Source organism: Amphibalanus amphitrite, unplaced genomic scaffold (genome assembly GCF_019059575.1).
Source record: "Amphibalanus amphitrite isolate SeventyFive unplaced genomic scaffold, NRLGWU_Aamphi_draft 000129F_arrow, whole genome shotgun sequence".
Lineage (NCBI taxonomy): Eukaryota > Metazoa > Arthropoda > Thecostraca > Balanomorpha > Balanidae > Amphibalanus > Amphibalanus amphitrite.
This window is the reverse complement of record NW_024881624.1, coordinates 218,611-238,931: the sequence shown is the minus strand read 5'-3', so window position 1 is coordinate 238,931 and position 20,321 is coordinate 218,611. Positions and strand designations below refer to the sequence as shown.

The following is a 20,321-nucleotide window of genomic DNA, read 5'->3' as shown; positions in this document are numbered from 1 at the left end:
CTAATGAATAGGCTTCGGCAAGTATCTGGTCAAGCAGAGTCATTGAAAAAGACCGAATAATAAGACATCCGGACCTGCGTGTCAGTTTGTAGATTGTGCCAAGAGCCTTCGAATCAGCAGCCAAAATTATGTTAGCTCCCCACTTTAGACAACTAAGAAAAATAATTATTTCTCACTTTTGGCATTCATTTTTTATTTTGTATGAAAGTGATGCATGACAGCTATATTTCGATCCTGAGATACCGTTATGTTACAAAACGATATATTATCACACAATAAGAAACAGTATAATACCGGTTTGTCTTGTCAACAGCAATATCAATCGTGTATAAAGCCCCACCCGTCCCTCCCCCACTCCCCATTATCGCCTGGTCATACGTCCAGCCCCAGCTGATCTCTCAGGAACTCCAGCACGGCTGCGTGGCTGGGCAGGACGTTGAAGGTGCGCCGCAGACTGCGCGGTAGCTGGCGCTCCAGCATGTAGATGAGGTGGTGGTGCGTGCAGGTGAACGGCGTGCCCGTGTCGGTGGCCAGTCGCAGCCAGTCGCGCACACAGCTCAGCGGCGTGAATTCTGCCCCGCTGAATAGCGCCGGGTTGTTCAGGAGACCCTGGGCGGCCATCACGCCTGCGGGAGCAACGAAATGGTGAGGGTGGGGACTGTCAAAGAACGGTGTAAGGCGCAGGGGCAACATCAGGGAACGGGTCGACGAACAAGGCCTGAGATATGAAATGAATGAACTGTACGAGTGCATGAATGAATGAAATGAATGAATGCAAAGTTGCTTGGTGCCATTAACTTCACAAAACGACGCATGAATGAATGCATGAATGAATGAATGCATGAATGAATGAATGAATGAACAAGTGAATTAATAGTTAAAAGCGTTAGTGAAAGAATCGATCGAATGAATGTATCGGTGCAATAAATAATTTGCAGAATACTTTTACTTCCCACGAGTACTCAATTATGACCATTGTTCAATGACCAATCTTAAAATAAACGATAATCTGCTTCATGCAGCATGTTAAGTAGTAAGTAGTAAGCAGCCTGTCACAGCTGACCCAATCTTGCTCAGCCCTAATGACTACCAATCCCGGCTTGCTGTCACCTCTCCCCTCCAGCGCACCTTTGGCGCCGGTACTCTCGGCCGTGCTTAGCGCGTCCTGCAGCGTCCGCACGTCTCCGTTAGCGATGACGGGCACCCGAACAGCGGCGGCCACCGCGGCGATGGCCTCCCGGTCGACTGGCTCGCGGCGCTGGGTGATGGTGCGGCCGTGCACCGAGATGAACGACACGCCGGCCGCCTCTGAGCGCCGACACAGCTCCACCGTCTCCCTGAGGGAGGAGCACGGGTCGGCGGTGTGGTGAGCAGGCACGCGGTGAGCGCCGGGAAGAGAGTGTGTGGTCGGAGACCAAGCAGGGCAGCCGAGCGGTGTCTAACTAATGCTAGAATGGAAGACGAGCCGAATTTAAAGAAGACTTTGATATACATTTCTCGAGTGATGGGTAGCGTATAAAGCCCACATAGCATCTTGTGAGGACAATGCTACAAGTTACAGCACAAGTTACAGAAATTGACGCTGAGCTGAGCGTACCTGATATCCTTGTGGACGCGTATCTTGACCGAGACGGTGAAGTCGGTGTCGGCGATGCGGTTCCGGGTCTGTCTGACGACGTCGAACACCAGCTGCGGCTTGTTGATGAGGCAGGCGCCGATGCCCTCCTGCTGCGCCCAGCGCTGGGGACAGCCGCAGTTGAGGTCCACGCCCTGACACCACCTGGCGGCAGTCGGGGAGGGAGGGTCGGGCTGAACTCTGAAGGTCAGTCAGCCCGCGAATATTTACTCGGTCAACCGACATGCTTCTCAGGACTATCCACGTTACTGCCCATTACTTTTGAAGTAATGAGGTACTCTATTTAACAGCATACCCGTAAGAACAAAACTAATAATAAAAGTCCGTCAATTTCAGGTTCTGTAGCAGTAATATACGAACTTGCATGGCCTGCGACTGGCGACAATAACGTTAATGGTACCGAGGCGGCTGACAAATGTAAAAGCCTGGTGCTATTACGCCTAACGGGCATATCGATCCGCTCACTGAGGTCAATATTCTCTAGGCTGAGGCGATCCCGGGGTTATCTTACTTGGCCACTAGTTCAGCAGCGCAGGCGAAGTCGGCAGCGTTGTTGGCAGCGAATTGTACAATCAGCGGCTTGTCGGCTGTCAAACACAGAGGAGGAGGCTCGAAGTTACGCTGGAAGGGTTGAAAGGGAAACGGGCGGGCAGAGATCGGCACGAGCAGTGCTCAGAGGGCAGTCTGAGAAATCGTGAGATCGATCGTGAGTCCTGAACGAGGATTCTGGGCTCATGCACTCACTGGTCACTGGTCAGTTCAGGGCACTAACGCGCCAGGGTCTAACAGCACTGGAGGGTCGACCGATGCTATTTTGTACACACACATGGTACAGAATAGCTCCATTAGTCCATTCGTTAGGGACCAACACCTCCGCTTTGAAAACAACATAAAGTAAAGCTAAAATATTTCATCTAAACCTATGAAAGATACGTCAGTCTGAGACTGGATCATCCCATCAAATGGCCTGTTGGCCAATTGATAGATCTATCACTCATCACTTCATCACCCATCTAACAAAATCGAGAGATTGAATGGGGCAGGAGGCTGAGACAATGACACGTTACTTATCTTCAAGTGTTATTTTCAGTTTCGCCTCCAGTGTAATTTTAAAAAATGCATGATTAGGTAAGTTGCCAACATTATACAGGTAATGACTCACAATCAGCAAAGATTTTCGAAGGAAAACAGTCTGAAAGAGGGAAATGAGGGGCTTCTCAGGCTCAACCGTTGTGCCTCGCAAGTCACAGAAAACGCATTTCTCCCTGAAAGATCGGTCAGTTGTGAAAAATCCCATATCTGTAAATGAAGAAGTTCGATGTAAAAGATTGTCCAATGGTGTTACACTGTTAAGACCTTATAAAAATGCATGATCTATCACCATTTTAGCACGCCCGTGCCTTCAGGCTTCAGCAGTCTTACCTGCGTTCGTCGTAAATTCGCTGTCTCTTGCTTTCTGAGATTTAACGAATGAATCTGACATGATCATCGGTGAAAATGCAATATCACAGCCATAAATCCTGACAAGATTGCGGAATGCGAGCCTGTAACACAAAGTGGCACATAGGATACGAGTCAGAACAAAAATAGAGACAAAAATACCTTTATTAGCATGTTACAGTGGTTAAATGTTACAGTGGTCAGTTCAGCATGTTACAGTGGTTAAATGATACATTCCATCGAAATGGGCGGAAAAAATGCAGCCACCGTTTCCAAACAAACACTAAAATATTGTCTATATTAAAAAAAGGATGTATGCTCGAACAATACACTGCACTGAAAAAAATTAACAAGTAACAATCCATGGGGATGTTTTGAAGTGTGCTTGCCCTAGGTAAATGTGATACTGGCAAGTACACACGACATAAGTCCTTTGATCTTACTTGGAATAGCGAACCATTGGAGCACACACAAACGCTGGCTTCTCAGCACACAGAATCTCCAATGGTTTAACGGAATCTACTGTCTGTGGCAATAGCTCAGCAGCCATCGTCATCCTTTTAATATCTGAAACAAATCAAATCAATAGGAAAAGATCATTTTTGGCACAGATGAGTAAAAACAATGATAAAATCAGACAGCCTAAACTCATTGTGCTAACTCTTGGAGGCTAAAGCGACAAAAAAAAGCAGAATGGGAAATCAGTTCAATACACTTCGACATTCTGCAGGTCGACACTGACAACGACTAATGACTATGATTCTTCATTTTGGGACTCTGGGCACTATGGGCATTGGGCATACCTTGAAAAGCTAGTATCACGACACAAACACCTTATGTTAGTCATCCCTTACATAACCCTGGGAACCATGCGGGCCCAGAAACCCCAAACATTCCATCTCCAACACTCAAACAAAACATGTCAGGCCAAAAGCCTGTCATTACATTTAATCTGACTCCATCTAGGGCTCCACTAAAAAACAAAATAAGGGCTGTGAAGTGGTGGCTCAATGTTTTGACAAAGCAGCTTCTGTATCAGCTGCACCCCATGTCATACATCCACAGACAAGCATAGCTTAAATGGCCACCCATTCTCATTGATAAAAGGTCAGATCTCCAGCAAAAGCAATAGCACCCCACCAGTTCTAGACCAGCCATCTGGCCTGGTGCCGCCTGGTAGTTGATTGTTGAATTAAGTGTGCACAATGGGTAGATGTAGATATAAAGTGCAAAATTAACCAGCAATCTGAAGTAGGAATATGGAAGATTTGGATGACTCTAGCGACCAGCCAGCTCTGAGTATCAGTAGTGAGTTCAACCTGAACTTAGAAGTTAGAACTAGGTTCATTCTCACTGTTCCCATCATTATTATTATCACCAACTATTCTGAGTGTAGGTACCTGTCTGTGCCAAAGTCAAAAGTGGAGGCTGGCACAGGCAGGCCTCCAGTCTGACAGGCCTAAATTTGTCCAAAGGTGATGGATATCTATAACAACTGTTTTAAATTATTATCCTTATTCCTATTTCCTGCCCATTTCAGAGAGCTCTTCCAGCTTTTCCATTCCTAAAATCTCATTAAATCTGTACTGATTGCAGAGGATGTGCTTGGATGTTAGGGGGTAAGCTGCCTAGTAAAATGCTGCTGCACTTTTGGTATTAAGGTTGAAACACTGCAATAAAAGCTATCAATACCAATAACGAATTGAAAAATGGCATCCATGAAAATGGATCATGAAATTCAATTATCATAAAATGTGTAAGGATTTGGACTGGGTTTAGTCAAGAGTTCAGTACAGAGGCACTGGCACGGTCTGTTCGCAACAACGCCACTTGGCTAGTCAAAATTACATTACATCTGTACAAACAAGAAGAACACTAAAGGCTTTAAGCAATTTTTTTAATTTCATATTTAATTAAAAAAGATATAAGACTGCCCACCAAAAACGTGAAAACAAATATTTGTCAGAAGTGCGCCAAATAGTATGAAGGATTTTTTTGTGGCCATATTTGCCTATAATGCTTCCAAATCCTTCATAGCAGAAAATAATTGGCTAGTCTCCCCCTGAAATTTCACTGCACTTGGCGATTTATTTCGTTGGTATTTCGGTGGAATTCGAATGCTTGCAACTGTTCCACGCTCACATAAAATCGTTATATCATGTGAAACCTGAGGCTATCAGAACAAACAACAGCCATAAACATCAGCGCGTTAGTACGCCCGCGGCCGAGCCGATTTGGGATTTCGTCGGGAGTTATGGTCTATGGAACCAAGACCATTCGGTTCGGGGAATGATGCCCAAATACGTATGATACGTTTCACGTTTTAGTCAATTCCTAGGTATATGGTCAGGTATATCCTCCTCAGAAATGTCCTCCTAGGAGGATATATACCTTAGGTAAGGTATATTCCTCGGTAAAGGCTCACCCACTACCCAGGTTCCCGCTTCCCAGCCCAGTGAGACTCTGCCCGTCTAAAAATACATTTATGATCGACGTGGATGCCGTTTCCCTGCGTATGGTTCTCTATTCAATATAAACAGATCATTCCGAGCAATCAACTGTCGCTGAATGCAGAAAATACTTTCATATTTTCGCCTATCCTATCACGGAACCGGTCTTCCTTGCTCCTTTCGACACTGGGACGGCTTCGTACTAAAAGGGGGCGTCCAGTCGCCGTTCACGAAAGCTACGACATCTTTGGTATCTTCTCTCCGAAACATCAAATGAACACAAAGTTGGTGATTGCGAATAATATATTGGATCCACACAAATATGACAAAACAAGACAATTGAGCACTTAGTTAAAATACTTACGTTATGTTGCTCTGTCAGTGTTCAGTTCATATTAAACACTTATATTGACGCAAGGAATAGTGGGACCAGTTATTCAGCCCATAGTGTCTCTACTTTCTATGTTGCCACTGCCCAGCATCCGATCCAAAGATGCATTACACATATCACCTCACACAAGCAAACATTCTATACAAATTAGGACAGAGATATGACCCCATCTGATATTCATGGCAAATCATTCAAAACACTCGCACTCTAAATTGCTCGTATCAGGTTCACAGACGATGCAGACGGCACCCGCACAGGGGTACCTGTCGGGGCGAGCAGTATTACGTATACCGGGCCGGCACAGGCGGCGGGTTACACTGGTCGGGGAGAGGGAGAGAGCTCGCTATAACGGAGCCCCGACCGACGCAACGGCCGCGCTCTGCCGCTCTGCCCCCACACAGACACACACACTCGCACCACTACGCATTGGCACTGGGTACACTGACAGGACACTGAAGACGAACCGGTCGGCCGGCGACGCTATACGAAGCTGATATTGAGCCTCTCGGCCTTGTCCAGGTAGATGGCCTTTCGGGACCGACCCGAGGCCAGCTCCTCGGTGGGGGCTGCCCGCGCCGGCGGCCGTGGCGGCGGACCACGCAGCAGCACCTTCGGTTTGGGCGGCAGGGGCGGCGGCGGCGTGCCGGCGGCGGCCGCAGCAGCAGCAGCCGCCAGACGGGGCCGGGCTGACGCCGAACTTTCCGTCAGCGGCGTCGGCGGCGAGAAGTCGGCCTCGTCCAGGTGCAGCGACGTGGCCATCGGGTCGGGCGGCGTGGGCGGCGGCGGCGAGGCCGGCTCCGGTCGGCGCGGCGTCAGGCGCGGCATCGGCGGACAGCCCAGCTGGCCGCTGTCGCCCAGGCCGAGACTGAGCCGGCCCGACGCGTCAAAGTCGCCCTGGAAGTAGTCCTCTGCCTGCTGGTCGGTGGGCAGGATGCCGCCCAGCTGCCGCGAGCTGCGCCAGCCGCCCGGCACCATCGAGAGACGGGCGTCGGCGGCGCCCGAGCCCGGCCGGCGCGACAGCACCGGCGCGCTCAGCCGCTCCGGGCGGTAGTTCTCCTTGTTCTGTTGACGAAAGGAGTGACAAACCGTCAGACGACTCACGACAGGCAGTGCCTTAAAGATCCCTTACAAGAAACTCGCCAACAGAGGCGACGGGCAAGCCTGATTCAGCGACACGAGCTTTATCGTCCCCACTGCATTCTTTGAAACACAAGAGCTTAATTGAGATTAACAGCACTCGTAGAAAAAAACTTACTGCATCAACATCAACCGGCCCAAAGGCCCCAATTGCCCCACATGTCGAAAGAAATGAGAGTCGAATGCTTACACCTGAGATCACAGTACGGTATAATCACTCGACAGCGCAAAACTCTCGCGGCTAACTCACTAATAGCCATCCTATTTCGCTCTCTTCCTCACCTGAACAGCTTCGCGTTTCCGCAGGAAATCCGGCAGCTCGAAGTTGATCTCTGTGCCGCGCTGGTCGTCCAGTCGACACATCTGAGCCCGCTTCAGCCCCTCGTACAGCGCCACTGTAGAACACGGGGCGGGAATCCGTCAGGATGGCGATACAAACACACAGACACCACCGGGTCAACGACAGACAACGTGAGAACAGACCATTTGTTACACGGGACGATACCTGCTCCACGTCATCGACGATCGCGATTAGCAAAAAAAAAAAAAACAATATCTCATTTCACTAGCAGTTTGAATCAAGCTTATTTCGAACCTTCGTAATCGATTGCATGTGATTATTCTTCAAAACACCAGCTCATCCCACTTCTAATACAATGAAGTGCCCCCACTCCTAATACAATGAAGTGCCATGTCTCAAAGCTCACCGTCCGTTTCCTTGGGGTCGGCCAGCCGGGGCGGCGGCGGCGGCGGCGGCGGGCCCATGGCGCGTGCCTCGGCCGCCGACTGGTGGCGGTGCGCGCGGCGCACCTCGCGGCCGGAAGTCAGTGAGTTCCGGCGCACCAGCGAGGCCAGCGGGCCGGCAGAGCGGTCCGAGCTGCTGCCGTCCGTCTGGGAAGCGAGGGGTCCGCCGAGGTCAGAAAAATTTTCGAGGCGGTTAGCGTGGAGGATGACAGTCTGGGTGAGGGAAGGGCGAATCGAGCCCTTATTTCACAGACACGGAACAGCACACTCAGAACTGAGGCAAAAAGCATAAATTTCCACTAAATGGCAGGCACCGGCAGCCCCTCCGTTGTGTACTATACCGAAACCAACGAAAAACTGAACAAACGACATTATCCGTTTACCATTACGTAAGCCACTAAGCTACTCTGGCAACCATGCTCCAGAAAAATATTGATGTGACGGCCTAGCTGCTAACTACACTCAGCAGCCCGTCTACCAGATTATCGCCTTTTTACCCCTCTCATTCGATCTGTCCACCCACCTTGCTCGAATTCTGGTCCAGGTCAATGACGCCAAAATCATCAAACGTGCCGTCCGCCTTTCCCTTGAGCAGATCGTCAAACACCCGGTTGGTGATCTCGTCCAGACTGGGGAAGGCTCTGTGTCGCGAGTCGGCGGCGGCAGAGGAGGAGGGTGGTTCGGCGGCGGACGGCGTCTCGTCCCGCCATCGCACCACCAGGTGGCGGTTGTCGAGCTGGGTCACCGGCACCTTGGAGTCCAATGGCGCACCGCCACCGGACTGAAATAGAGACAGGGATGGCCGTCAGAGGGCGGGTATGGGTAGCCAACAGCCTACCGAGCAGCTGTGCATTCTATAGTCGGCATTCTAAACTGTATCCACTGGGCCTAACATGACTGAACGTCTTCTTTGCCCAGTTTCTACTGACAGTCTACAATAGGGCATTCTACAAGAGCTGAACTTTGTTATTACACATTGACACATCGACGCTCGGATGACTAAGTCCATAGCTTTGTTTTATACTCCACCACTCATGGTTTTGCGTTTGCCACTCACCTCAAAGACGTTGACGTTCTCCAGTTTGCATCCATACTTGTTGAGGATGGGCCGGAGCACCTCACACGTTTGCCGGTTGGGTTTGGCCTTGACGCCGATGGTCTTCTGATTGGGCAGGTCCACACGGAACAGGACGCGCTGTTCCATGCGGATCTCCTTGCAGCCCAGACAGCACGAGTCGACCGACTGGTCCAGCGGCTGGGGGACGCACAGGATGGACAAAAGTCAGTCGGAGGAGAGAATGGGTGAATGCACAGAGAAAATTAGATGAAGAAAAAGTGCTGCTGATTCATGGCAGAGTGAAAAATGATATGCTTAGCATATTTTACTTATCTTTTTTAATGCTCGAGCGTTTACGAGTAAGTGCGTTCATCCCCGGTTCTGGAGAACTAGCCAACGTCAAAGGACTATAGCTGCTGAATTTTGCACGCTCACATCGGTAAATTCCCTGTTCTTTCTCACCACCAGTTCTTCCCTAGCCGTGCCGCGTCACTCACCCGGTCGCTGTTGGCTAGGTAGACGTCCCACGAGTTGTAGGGCAGGCCGCGACGGTCGATCAGCCGCTGCAGCATGGTGCGTACCGAGTCGCCCGGCGCTGCCTGCACCACGGCCGAACTGGAGTCGGGCAGCACCACGCGGCACAGCAGACACTCCGGCTCGGCCGACGACGCGGGCACCGCCGCGCTCGACGGCGCCGCCGCCACCGCCGCCGACGGCTGGTCGGCCACGTGCAGCGACTGCGCAGACGGAGCGACGGGGAATCGGTCAGAGGTGCGTAAAGTTGCAGATAATTAGGGTTTGTGTGATAAAGTAGTTCACAGTTATCCGATTGGCAGATAAGCTTCATTGATGCTTCATGAGAGCGGAAGCATTTGCTAAGGCATACATATATGTATATGGCATACCCACTGCAAAGCGATGTTTTCTAAGACCATGTTGAACACCCTAAGACAATGTACAAAACGCAGTGGTCATCCTGCATCTATGTAGTATTCCAGCAATACGCTGACGTCAGCCGCGGTTAAAATGTGATACAGCGTGTCTTTACGCCCTGTGTCAGCACTATCCGATAGCTCCCAATACCATGAACTGACATTGTACACCGCGGTCACGACTCGGATTAACTGAAATTCTATCTCACTCCAACGGAAAACCGGCTACCACCGGTTCCTGGCTCCTAGTCCTGAACAACCAACGACAAAGAGCAGCGGAAGGCCCCGGCTGCACGGGTCCGACCGAGGATATGACGCGATGTGAGGTCGTGAGCTCACGCTCTCCGCCCTCTGCCCATTTCCGCCCGCTCTACTCGGTCCGACTCTCACCTCGCGACTGACGGCGTTACGCTGCAGGTTGGCCAGATCCGCCGAGGCCAGCGAGCTCCGGCTGCCCGACAGGTCGCTGCGCACCGAGCCCGTCTCCTCGCGCTCGCGCTGCCGCTTCTTGCGCTTGTAATCGGCCTCGCCGCGGTCCTTTGACTTGGAACGGTCCTTGCGGTGCCAGGGCAGCAGCGATTTGCGCCGCCGCTCTCCCGATTCCTGCTTGCCGCCCTTGGATTTGCTCTGCTTCTGAGGACAGATATCGTGGGAGGTGCGAGTGAGGCAACAGGCACGCGGAACAACAGAGGTCACATCGGGTAACGCCCCGCCAACACCTGACGGAAATGATTCAGAAATGTACTCGTAATTCCTCGAGGCATGTTTGAGGAAAATTTACGAGTTTCCGAACACCAAAAAACGTCTCCAGCGTTGCATAGGCTTTCCTCAAACGTACTTAATTTCCGTTTGAGAGTATCACCCGTCATATCGTCAGATTTCAAATGTCGGCAGTCAGGGACACTTCCGCAATCCGAACTAATCACAGTCCCCACATTTCGTCACCGTTGAATCACCAGTAATAAAGACCATTCGCTACCGTTTTCTACCTAACAAACGAAAACCAGCAGACAATATCCACCGGCTGTCAGTGCCCACAACTCATCTAGCACGCCAGCCTTGCGGGGTTTACAGAGCAGCGTCACACAACTCACAAACACAAACCAGACCACACACACAGGGAATTTGGTCTGATCTGGTTTGGACCACACATACCTTATCCTCGGGCTGGAGCCTCAGGTCCGGGTCGAGGGCGTCGCCGCCCAGGTAGGGCAGCGGCTGACCGGCCGCCTCCCGCGACACACAGTTTGTGTAGATGCTCGCCTTCAGGAACCGAGGGAAGCAGTCGAACTTCATCAGCGTGAAGATCTGCTGCTGCGCCTGTCGGGTGCACCGAGTCGTCCGTCAGATGCTGATCGCTACGTCGTAACTCAGGGGACTAACAGTACCGCATCCCATGTGACCCCAGTCAATAAAGATCGCGGACGCGGTCGCGGGCACGTGATAAGCAGCTGCACCGCCGCCCCGCGACATAATCCAGCGGTACATGCTTGCAGCTGCTCGCAGATCCCCGCTGCTATACATGCTTGCAGCTGCGCGCAGTTCCCCGCTGCGATGAATGCTTCGTCAGCTGATCGACCCCAGCGTCAGCGATTGTTCGGCGTCATCCGATGGTATCCGACGGCGTCAATGAACGCGCAATCATCGATTAATGCGACCACCCGGACGGGCGTGCGGCGACCGTGAATAGTGAAGGATAGGGGAGGAAGGGAGAAGAGGGAGGCAACGACCCAGGATGCAAAGAGATAGGAAGTCTTTGGTTCATAGGGAACGACGGTCAGAAGATAGTAGCATGTCACGCAAGAGTGACATTAAGACACTGAGATAAAACATCCCAATAAAACCCCATGATTAATTCCAACGTTGGCGCTCACGGTCACACATAACCCGTCCCTAACCAACTCCATTCCCAATCAAACACCACCGCCGTCCTTCCTCGCGCCGTACCTTATCGAAGAGCGTGACGGCGGCCTGGTCGACGCCATCCTGGGCCGCCTGCTGGGCCTGGCTGTCCACATTGACCGGCTCCGGCGCGCCGACACACAGGTGCCGCTCGTAGATCTGCAGCGCCACCTGGCGGCGCGCCTCGGCGTCCGAGAGCTGCTTGTAGCGCTCGCACGCCACCCAAAAGTAGATGTTCTCGTGACTGAACTGACTCTTGAGGAACTCCTGTCGGTGATAGATGTGGTGTCAGGGCTGGGAGAGGGGATATTGGGGGGGGGGGGGGGGGGTCGGACATCGCCCCTGGACCGGTCTAAATCACAGGTGACGCAGCACCTGTGCCGGCCGGCCGCACAGCCGGGCACAGGCCCCGCCGGCCGTATCTCCGATCACGATTGAATAAAAAGCTCGGTCATCACCATGGCTCAGACATCTGATCATGACATCAGGAGTCTCAATTGGATGCTGCATACCAATGCCAGTTCGGCTCGGCGGACAGCCCGCCCCGACAACACGGCGCTGGGTGCGGGAGTCCCGCCGACTGGTCCGACCAGTTCTCCCTACACGTCCCCCGTCCAGCCTACCCCGTCCCCCGCCCTCACCGCGAACGTATGCAGGCCGGCCGGGTCGTCCAGCAGCCGCTCGAACGATGACGCCCAGGAGGCGGCGCGGCCGCCCTGGTCCGCCCCGGTACTGACCGTCCGCTCCGACTTGGCACTGACACTGTCCGTCTGAGAGCCGTGCTCCGCCGCCTCCAACACGTTACCGTACGCCTGTGGAGATAAAGGTCAGGTCAGGTCAGTTTGGGACACTAACGGCACAGAGTAACGGATGGGACAGATTGGTTACAAACGACCGCTCGCCATCCAGATAAGGCGCCAGTGTACGGCAGGATAAACACTCTCAGCACAGACTGAGTCAATAAACACGCCACAAAACGGTTGGTAAATGTATTACATCACGGCGGTTTTCGCGCAAACAGTGACCTCTTCAGAATCGATGTCAGGGGTCGGGTTCCGCGGTCTCCCGTCCGCACATCAGGCGCCCGTCCCGGGGATCTGGTGGGTCGTGTGCACTGGCCAGTCGCCCGGGGTCGACAGTCCACGGACGTTTAAAGGGCATTCGAACGTCCGCGGGCGGAAGATCAACAGGCGGACAGAGGCTGTGCAGATGGCCGTGCGACTGATGGAAGAGGAACAGTAAGAATGGGTGACGACACCAGGGTCCAGGGTTTCCTTTCCAAGTCCGCACTAACCCCGCAAAAGATGGACAAGCAGACAGTACACCGGTCACGGCCAGTCATAGCGTGCATCGTAATTACATCACCAGAAGAGTATGCAAAACAACGCCTTGGTGCAACAGCACAGCTCGAATTTACATCAAACAACCGAGCAAACACCTTTTAATTCGTTAAGTGCTTGCTGAATGTAAGGCATTTATTTTAATCGTTTAATTGTTTTTTGAATGACCTCCTTACAAAATTATACTTTTCATTCATGTATTTTTGTTTTAGATGAATTTTCGGCCACGGGCCATGATCACATCAATGCCAAATATAAGAATATTGGAAGACAAAATACAAACCAGTATAACGCCTTATGGGGCGACTAACGGAGCGAGCGAGAGGGTGGGCCTTGCACGTGCGAAATTTCGAGGGGGTACCTCCAACTGACTTGTGCACGGCACCCTACTAACCGGTCTCTAGCGATGTGCCAAATTTGAGCACAATCGGCCCAGCCGTTCTCGAGATCTGGAAGCGGCACCCTGCACGTGCGCACGTGCAAAATGGGTCCCAACTGACTTGTGCACGGCACCCTACTAACTGGTCCCTAACCGTGTACCAAATTTGAGCGCCATCGGTCCAGCCGTTCTCGAGATCTGGAAACGACCCCTGCACGTGCGCACGTGCAGCAGCACCCCAACCTTAACACATGCAGATGAATTATCTGATGGAGACCTAACTGTGTACCGAGTTTCAATTCAATCGGCCCAGCCGTTGTGCCGTTATTGAGGTTGCAATTTTGGGGGTTCTTAAAAAATGTCCAACTTTACCACGCGCCACGTGCGGTGGTTGGCAAGAACGCATGGTGGCCATCACACCACAAAACTTTTACGTCCAAGTGACATTCAGTAAAGAAGACCGCTTGTCAATCGGATGTCCCGTTCCTAAGATATTAGCTTTTGAAGAGCGTCCCCACGGCCGGCCGGCCGGCCGGCCGGCCGGCCGCTCATACTCAGAAATTTCCGTTATTCTACGTAAGACTCCGCTCGCTTCGCTCGCTCCGTAATTAGGTACAAGTCGAATCATCGTCAGTTTCTATCTTTCTACTTTTCGCGTGATAAGAATGACAGGCACTTTCACACTTGGTAATGGGTACACTCAAGTAATCGTTACATTCGCACATATCTGCATAAAACAAAAATAAAACAAAAATACATGAATGAAAAGTATAATTTTGTAAGGAGGTCATTCAAAAAACAATTAAACGAACCGAGCAAACACAAAATAAGACCTTGGAACTGGACACTCTGTGGTGTCAAATGCCCACTTTTCACACCATGTCTCCGGCTAAGCCGAGCGTGGAATCCGGATTCTGTCAGTAGCCGCCGCGCTACCGCCGCTGTCGGCGGCGCTCCGTCGGAGCGCGGTCTTATTACCGAGAACGACGCACCAGCCACAGCAGTCCACGGCAGAGGGATGGGCGCCGGTCACGCACGATAGCTACAGGCCCGCCGGCTCACGATTTATTCCGAGACGACTCCCACTCAGCCTCGCTTTTCACTCAGCCAGTTTTTGTATGTCGATTAACTGAATGGTTTCATGATTAGAAGAGCGCCAGTTGTGCTGAGCTCAGATCTCCAGAGACCAGCCGCAGGATCAGCAGTCAGTCGTGTGTGTATGGAGCCGCAGGGTCAGCAGTCGGCCGTGTGTGTATGGAGCCGCAGGGTCAGCAGTAGGGCTGATAATCCCGGGACTTTTTGGCAATCCCGGGATCCCGGGATTTTAGAAATGCAATCCCGGGATATCCCGGGATCCCGGGATTGAGCAGTTTTTATTTTAACCTGTCTACAAAGCAGAATTTTCTTGCAATATCGTATGTATATGGCGCATCCTTACCATCATAAACACAATACCAGGCATACACCTTCACCCCGAACAAATATAAGAGCATGAATGACATTGATCATTGTATTTCTTGTTTATATTTCGAGTCAGGATACAGTAGACGTGCCTACGGATTGTGGTCGTCTGACCAGCGTCCAGCAGCATGTCCTGGTCACATTCACTTGTTACGGTAGTAGCACTTGAGGAAGCAAAGTGCATCAACGACTTCGTCGCCGAGACTCGACCGCACTTTTGTGACGATATTCCCGACAGTGGAAAACACTCGTTCCGATGCAACACTCGTAGGAACTATGCCCTTCAGCCAGTTGTAGGACAGCGCTACCATGCCTGTCCTTCCTGAGATAGGTAAATTTTCCAATTCTTTCCTTATGGCCTTCGTCATCATCAGAGAAGATTGCGAAAGTTTAATCCCAAAAGTTGTTCCCACACCGCACTGCCTTTAAATTCAGCAAAATCCGACATTTTGGCAAAGTTAGCTATAGCTTATCACAAAGGCACGTAATTAATAATTATTCACTAACGGTAACCATGCCCAGGGCGCCCGGCCAGCCTCATGGATCGTCCAGCCACGGGGCACTGACAGTAACTGAGCCACCAGACGTGCTCCCACAGTCACACAGAGAAGACGGCCGACCTCCTCCCACTCGATGGACTCGAATTCGATAGTCGGCATAGTATTAGTATGTCATCGTGCAAAATGATCTGTTAAACCGAGTACGCGAGGGACGTCGCGGGGAGCGAGAGATGAGCCGAGAGAGAGCTCGTCTCTCGCCACATTGTGAAGGCTGAGACGGTGTGAAACAATGTCAATTAGGTATATATGTAACCAATACTTGTGCATAACGACTTTGCACGGCGTAAGTAAGATCTTTGGACATAAAACTGCACTGTAATGCGTTGTTACTCACTTACCTTTTTTAACATACCTACTATCAGCTACACTTTATGAACGATGTTTCTGTACGGAAAATATCGGGATCCCGAAATCCCGATGCTTCTAATCCCGGGATTCGGGATTAATACAATCCCGGGATCCCGGGATCCCGATCCCGGGATTATCAGCCCTAGTCAGCAGTTGGCCGTGTGTGTATGGAGGACAGCTCCCCGGGGATCACACGCGTGCCGTCCGAGATACCGCGCATATCCGTTCCGCCGACGGACCCCGGACGATCTGCACGCGCAGCTCACAGCCGGACGTTGCGCCAGTGACACAGTGACGGCCGAGCGGACCCACTGCCGGCGGCAGCGGCCTGGTTCCCGGGCCGACACAGCGCGGCAGTCAGCAGAACGACAGCAGCCGGCCCCGCGGCCGATCCCTCCCAGCCGCAGCACAGGCCTCCCACCGGGCGACCCAGCTCCGATCACCCGATCGGCAGCCCGCGGCGGCCAAAGAACCGCCGCCACCGCCGCCCACCGGCCGCGAGCCGCCGCAAGAACCGGCCCCAGTGGCATCACGTGACGCATGTTTTATCAACATCGTTACCGGGTGAAAAACCGGCCGGATGGCCCACCCCTGTGAGCCGGCCGGCGGCGGCCGCACCGAGTGGTAATCATGTGCCTCTGCAGTGGCCGAGCGGGGCACCGGCAGCGGTCGGCCTCAAGGCCGCCAGGTTAGCCGTCCCTCTCATGTGCCGCCGTCCGCCCCAGCCCGCCCTCCTCCCCTCCCCGCTGCACCGCAGTCACATCCGAGACCGTCCAGCCGTCCGACCCCTCCATCCGTCTGCAGTCTCCAGAGTGCCATGACCCCGGCCACAGTCGCGCTAACTGGCGGTCGCTGGGAGCGGAGGTGCCATCGACATACCGGCGCGATGAGGCGGAGCGGCGCCGCCTGAGACCGCTGCCGCTCTCACTGCCGACAGTATCACAGCTGCCGCCGGCCGCGACGGCGTCCGGGCGGTGAGCGATGGTCCCAGCTGCTGCGCGGTCCGCGCGGGCCGGGCCGCTGCAGCCTGCAGAGCGCCGTCACCCGACCGGGACCGGACCGAGGCCGTGAGGTGCTTTAACACCGACCCGACCGTGAGTGAGCGGTGAGCACCTTCACGGGACGGTGAGCGTCACGGCCGTGAGCGGCACTACCGTGACCGCGGGGATGCACCTCTATAGCCGTACTGTGTCACCATGAACCCAGCAGCTGACGTAAACGCTGGGACGTCTGCCGACGTTTGCCTGATCGACTAGTCTGCATGGATCAACCGATTTCACGTTATCCCACTCCACCACATCTTATTACAGCCAGTCTTGGTCTGGGCTCTCAGTCCTTACCTTAGCCAGCTGCGGGTCCTCCTCCGATGTGGAGGCGGCTGCCGCAGAGGCGGTGGGCTGGGCGGCGCCGCGGGAGGCCGGCGGAGGAGACAGGGCGCGCCGGTTCAGCCGCCGCCGGAACGACTGACCCTTGGTCCAGCGCTGTTTGGCCTCTGGCTCCAGCTCCGCCTGAGAACACAGAAAGGACAGACGCGGGTCAGAACGGGGCACAAAGGGGAGCAGACATGGGTCACAGCGGGGCACAGAGGCAGATCAACGGCACACAATCATTATCACAGCCAGACATATGCATAAGTGGAAGCGTAAAGACATCAAGCCGATTCAGTTTCCGTGTCAGAGAAATCGCACATACTACGCGTCAGTCAGACAGACCGAAACGAGAGGGAGAGTCACGCGTGCGGCTCTATCTGCCGCGTCCAGATACGGGGACGGACCGCAGCACTCTGGACCGGTCAGTGGTCGACCCTCACCACACCGTGTCACTACACAAACAGCGGATAGGGACGGCAAACACAGGCCGGGTCACGCCACTGACGCGTCGCAGGATACACGCAGCGGGGCACTCCCAGTCCCGACAGCCAGCGACGCACGCAGTTAGACTGACGCCACTCGCCAGAGCAATCCATAACCTAGCCGACTAACCCAGCCGCTGTTACATTATATCCTAGCGATAGTGACCATTAGCCGCATCTCGCGCTGACCAACGAACCACATCAGGCTTCTGGAAATCTGGAGAAACATGAACCACCATCAGTCATCGCCAGTTTGCAGAACGATATCCTGGACGTCATCACTATCCCCGCTCATGTAGAATCGGCCGCTGTGCTTCACGCCCGGGTGGCAACTGGTAAACGATCGGAGCACAGCACATACAGCACAAACACATAAAAAACCACCTCCGGTGGAAACATTAGTAGTCGGAGCGGACCGGCGCGGCCGAGCCGATAAACAGCGACGCGGGGTGGCTGGAGCCTGTTATCGGATGGAACCGGGCGGCGGATGGCGGGGGCAGCTCTAACTGGTGAGGTCGGGTCGAGTCAGGGCGGGTCGGACTGAACAATATACCCGGCTAGCTACCGGTATCGATGAACATTACAGCCTCTGTCTCCGCGACTGAGACCAGAGCCGCCCGTCGCGTCGGTTCAGCGGTCGGCGAGTCTGCCGATTTCGCCCGGCGTCCGTCTGACCCGTCCACGGGACTGGCCGTCGCCGTCACGCTATCCCCGGAACAGGCGGATCACGGCCACTGACATCAGCCGCCACACGCCCCAGACGCCCGGTCAATGAATCAACTCAATGCACCACATGGGCTCCGGATAAGCAACGAATGAATCAACATGAAGGACACCAGGGAGCACGACCAGCCACAAATGAACTGTAGACAAGAAACATCCTTTGAGAGAGCTTTGATCACCTTTTAACAGAATGAGCGCTTCCTGTGACCGTGGAAGCCAGTGCACAACAGGATAAGGCTTCATTGCCAAGATAATGACATAGGCAAGACATGAATGTGATGACATTTGCAAGACCAGTGCCCAATATCTCTGACATCCACAAAAGTGCATCGTACACGCCATAAAAAGGGATTGGTGGTCTGGAAGACTTTCTAAAGCCACTAAACTCGTCAATAAACTCAACAACAATGCATGAATGCGACGTGTCCCCACTGAATAACAAATCCACCTATCAGACGGCGGTAATGCCATTCAGCTATGCGGTCGGCGGCTGCGGCACAGGGCCGGTGGTCGTCCCGCTCAGCTCTCACCGGAGTTGGAGTCATGAGACCGGCGACCAGCGCTGCCAGTCCCGGCTGCACCCGGTCGTGCCACGCCGGCATCCTCCCGAGAACGGCGGCGTCACGCGATACCGCAGCGTCACGAGTGTGACGGTTCTCCGATCAGCACCCGTCACGGCGTCCTCAGTCACTCAGTCTCCCCACACACAGACACGGACGGCACGGCTCCCCACACCACCGGCGGCACACTGACTGTCCCTCGGCGGCCGGCTGGGACCACGGCGCGGCCCGCCTCTCGGTGGACGGACGCGGGGCCGGCTGGCTGGGCGGGCGGCGAGCGACTGCGCCGCCGACCTCCACTCGTCGCCCGCCGTCCGCCAGCGCCGCGGCCAGCGCCGCGCACCGCCCGACGCTCAAACAAACAGGACGGATGGACAGCGAGCCACGCGCCCGGCCAACTGCCTCGCCATGTCCAACGCGGAATGAGCTACTTAGCATCTCAGATAAGAGTAGCACGCGCTGTGATTAATAAAGGCGAGCAAGTGAGTCAGCTTTGGTGTGTAAGGGCAAACACACTCGTGCTTTGTACGCAAACTGGAACAGACGAGGACGCGAAAATCCCAGCAAGGTTACTCCCAAGAAATCAGTCCACAGTCCCAGCACTTCCGAGCATATCTCCACAGCACGAGCTCAGGGAGAGAATGCGGGCGTCGCTTCCTTCCTGCTGTTTTCACCCCGGCCACTCACAAAGATGAGGAAATTCCGCGACTACCACTGAGGTGGCTGGATATTACCACGAACTCTGCGAACTAATTCGGATTATTTCCTTATCATCCTTCAGTGCAACGCACAATATGAATGCATCATCAACAGGGAATTTCACATTAAATAATTATAAACACCATGCTAGAGCGAACGGCTAGTCATACGAATAATGGATCAACCATGGCGACGACAGGACAGAAATAATCATTCCAGCATAACCTTTCGCATATTCTTCAAAAGATCCGCATAGAGCTATACCGAAATGTTTTGATGCTATTGATATCTCAACTGCATTGCTGGTCACTGACTTTTGCTAGCGTTTTGCATAAGAAGCCCTAACAAATGTCTCAGAAAGACGTCAGCACCTTGCGTAAGTCACGTCGGATCGCATAACGTCAGTCCGAGTCGGCAGCATCTGGCTCAGTCGGACGTCAGAGAAGTCAGTAAAACAGAGTAAAACGATAAAACAGACGGGCGACACATGCGACTGAACAGACGGCCCTCACAAAAACGGCCCACAAACGTCCCAGAACGCCCGAACACATCCGACGGAGAGACGGCGCTTTGTCCGGAATGCCTTTGAAGTTGTACCAATGACAGGCGCTACACATGCAATTAGGCACACTGAGAACGCCGTAACAGCGGCTGTTGTAGCCAATGTTACCTTCATGTTCTGCTACTGGTGGCTGTCGTGGGTGGACGGG

General features: G+C 53.4%; 2 protein-coding genes across 5 annotated transcripts in view; both read right to left on the bottom strand.

Moving 5' to 3' along the window:
* Positions 1-245: 245 nt before the first annotated feature.
* Positions 246-5,040, bottom strand: LOC122381885 (tRNA-dihydrouridine(20a/20b) synthase [NAD(P)+]-like). 4 transcript variants are annotated; one of them, XM_043366630.1, is made up of 7 exons: positions 5,015-5,040; positions 3,520-3,643; positions 3,059-3,180; positions 2,148-2,223; positions 1,598-1,780; positions 1,129-1,337; positions 246-626 (listed from the first exon to the last, which is right to left on the bottom strand). In XM_043366630.1, exons 2-7 carry the CDS (start codon positions 3,630-3,632, stop codon positions 373-375), a joined length of 957 nt encoding a protein of 318 aa, XP_043222565.1. In that variant the 5' UTR covers positions 3,633-3,643; positions 5,015-5,040; the 3' UTR covers positions 246-372. The 4 variants fall into 4 exon arrangements, with proteins under 4 accessions (XP_043222565.1, XP_043222568.1, XP_043222566.1 ...); XM_043366633.1 differs by having other exon boundaries at positions 4,930-5,017; XM_043366631.1 differs by lacking the exon at positions 5,015-5,040 and adding an exon at positions 4,942-5,008.
* A 771-nt stretch (positions 5,041-5,811) lies between these two features.
* LOC122381884 (regulator of G-protein signaling loco-like) overlaps positions 5,812-20,321 on the bottom strand; it is a 61,612-nt gene continuing 47,102 nt past the window's right edge. Inside the window, exons 3-13 of the mRNA XM_043366629.1 lie at positions 17,118-17,285; positions 12,331-12,501; positions 11,735-11,956; positions 10,943-11,107; positions 10,178-10,420; positions 9,353-9,592; positions 8,856-9,053; positions 8,322-8,579; positions 7,762-7,945; positions 7,337-7,449; positions 5,812-6,979 (exon numbers count right to left, since the gene is read on the bottom strand). Coding sequence (XP_043222564.1) covers positions 6,398-6,979; positions 7,337-7,449; positions 7,762-7,945; positions 8,322-8,579; positions 8,856-9,053; positions 9,353-9,592; positions 10,178-10,420; positions 10,943-11,107; positions 11,735-11,956; positions 12,331-12,501; positions 17,118-17,285 — 2,544 coding nt within the window. The 3' untranslated portion in view covers positions 5,812-6,397. The remainder of the gene's footprint in view (positions 6,980-7,336; positions 7,450-7,761; positions 7,946-8,321; positions 8,580-8,855; positions 9,054-9,352; positions 9,593-10,177; positions 10,421-10,942; positions 11,108-11,734; positions 11,957-12,330; positions 12,502-17,117; positions 17,286-20,321) is intronic.

Bases quoted from the DNA above. Each gene is read 5' to 3' on its own strand.
- LOC122381885 (XM_043366630.1), bottom strand. From the start codon at position 3,632: ATGACGATGGCTGCTGAGCTATTGCCACAGACAGTAGATTCCGTTAAA. The intron at 1,338-1,597 runs GTACGCTCAGCT...CTCCTCCCTCAG, and splicing joins CGCGTCCACAAGGATATCAG to GGAGACGGTGGAGCTGTGTC. The intron at 627-1,128 runs GTGCGCTGGAGG...TTGCTCCCGCAG, and splicing joins CGAGAGTACCGGCGCCAAAG to GCGTGATGGCCGCCCAGGGT.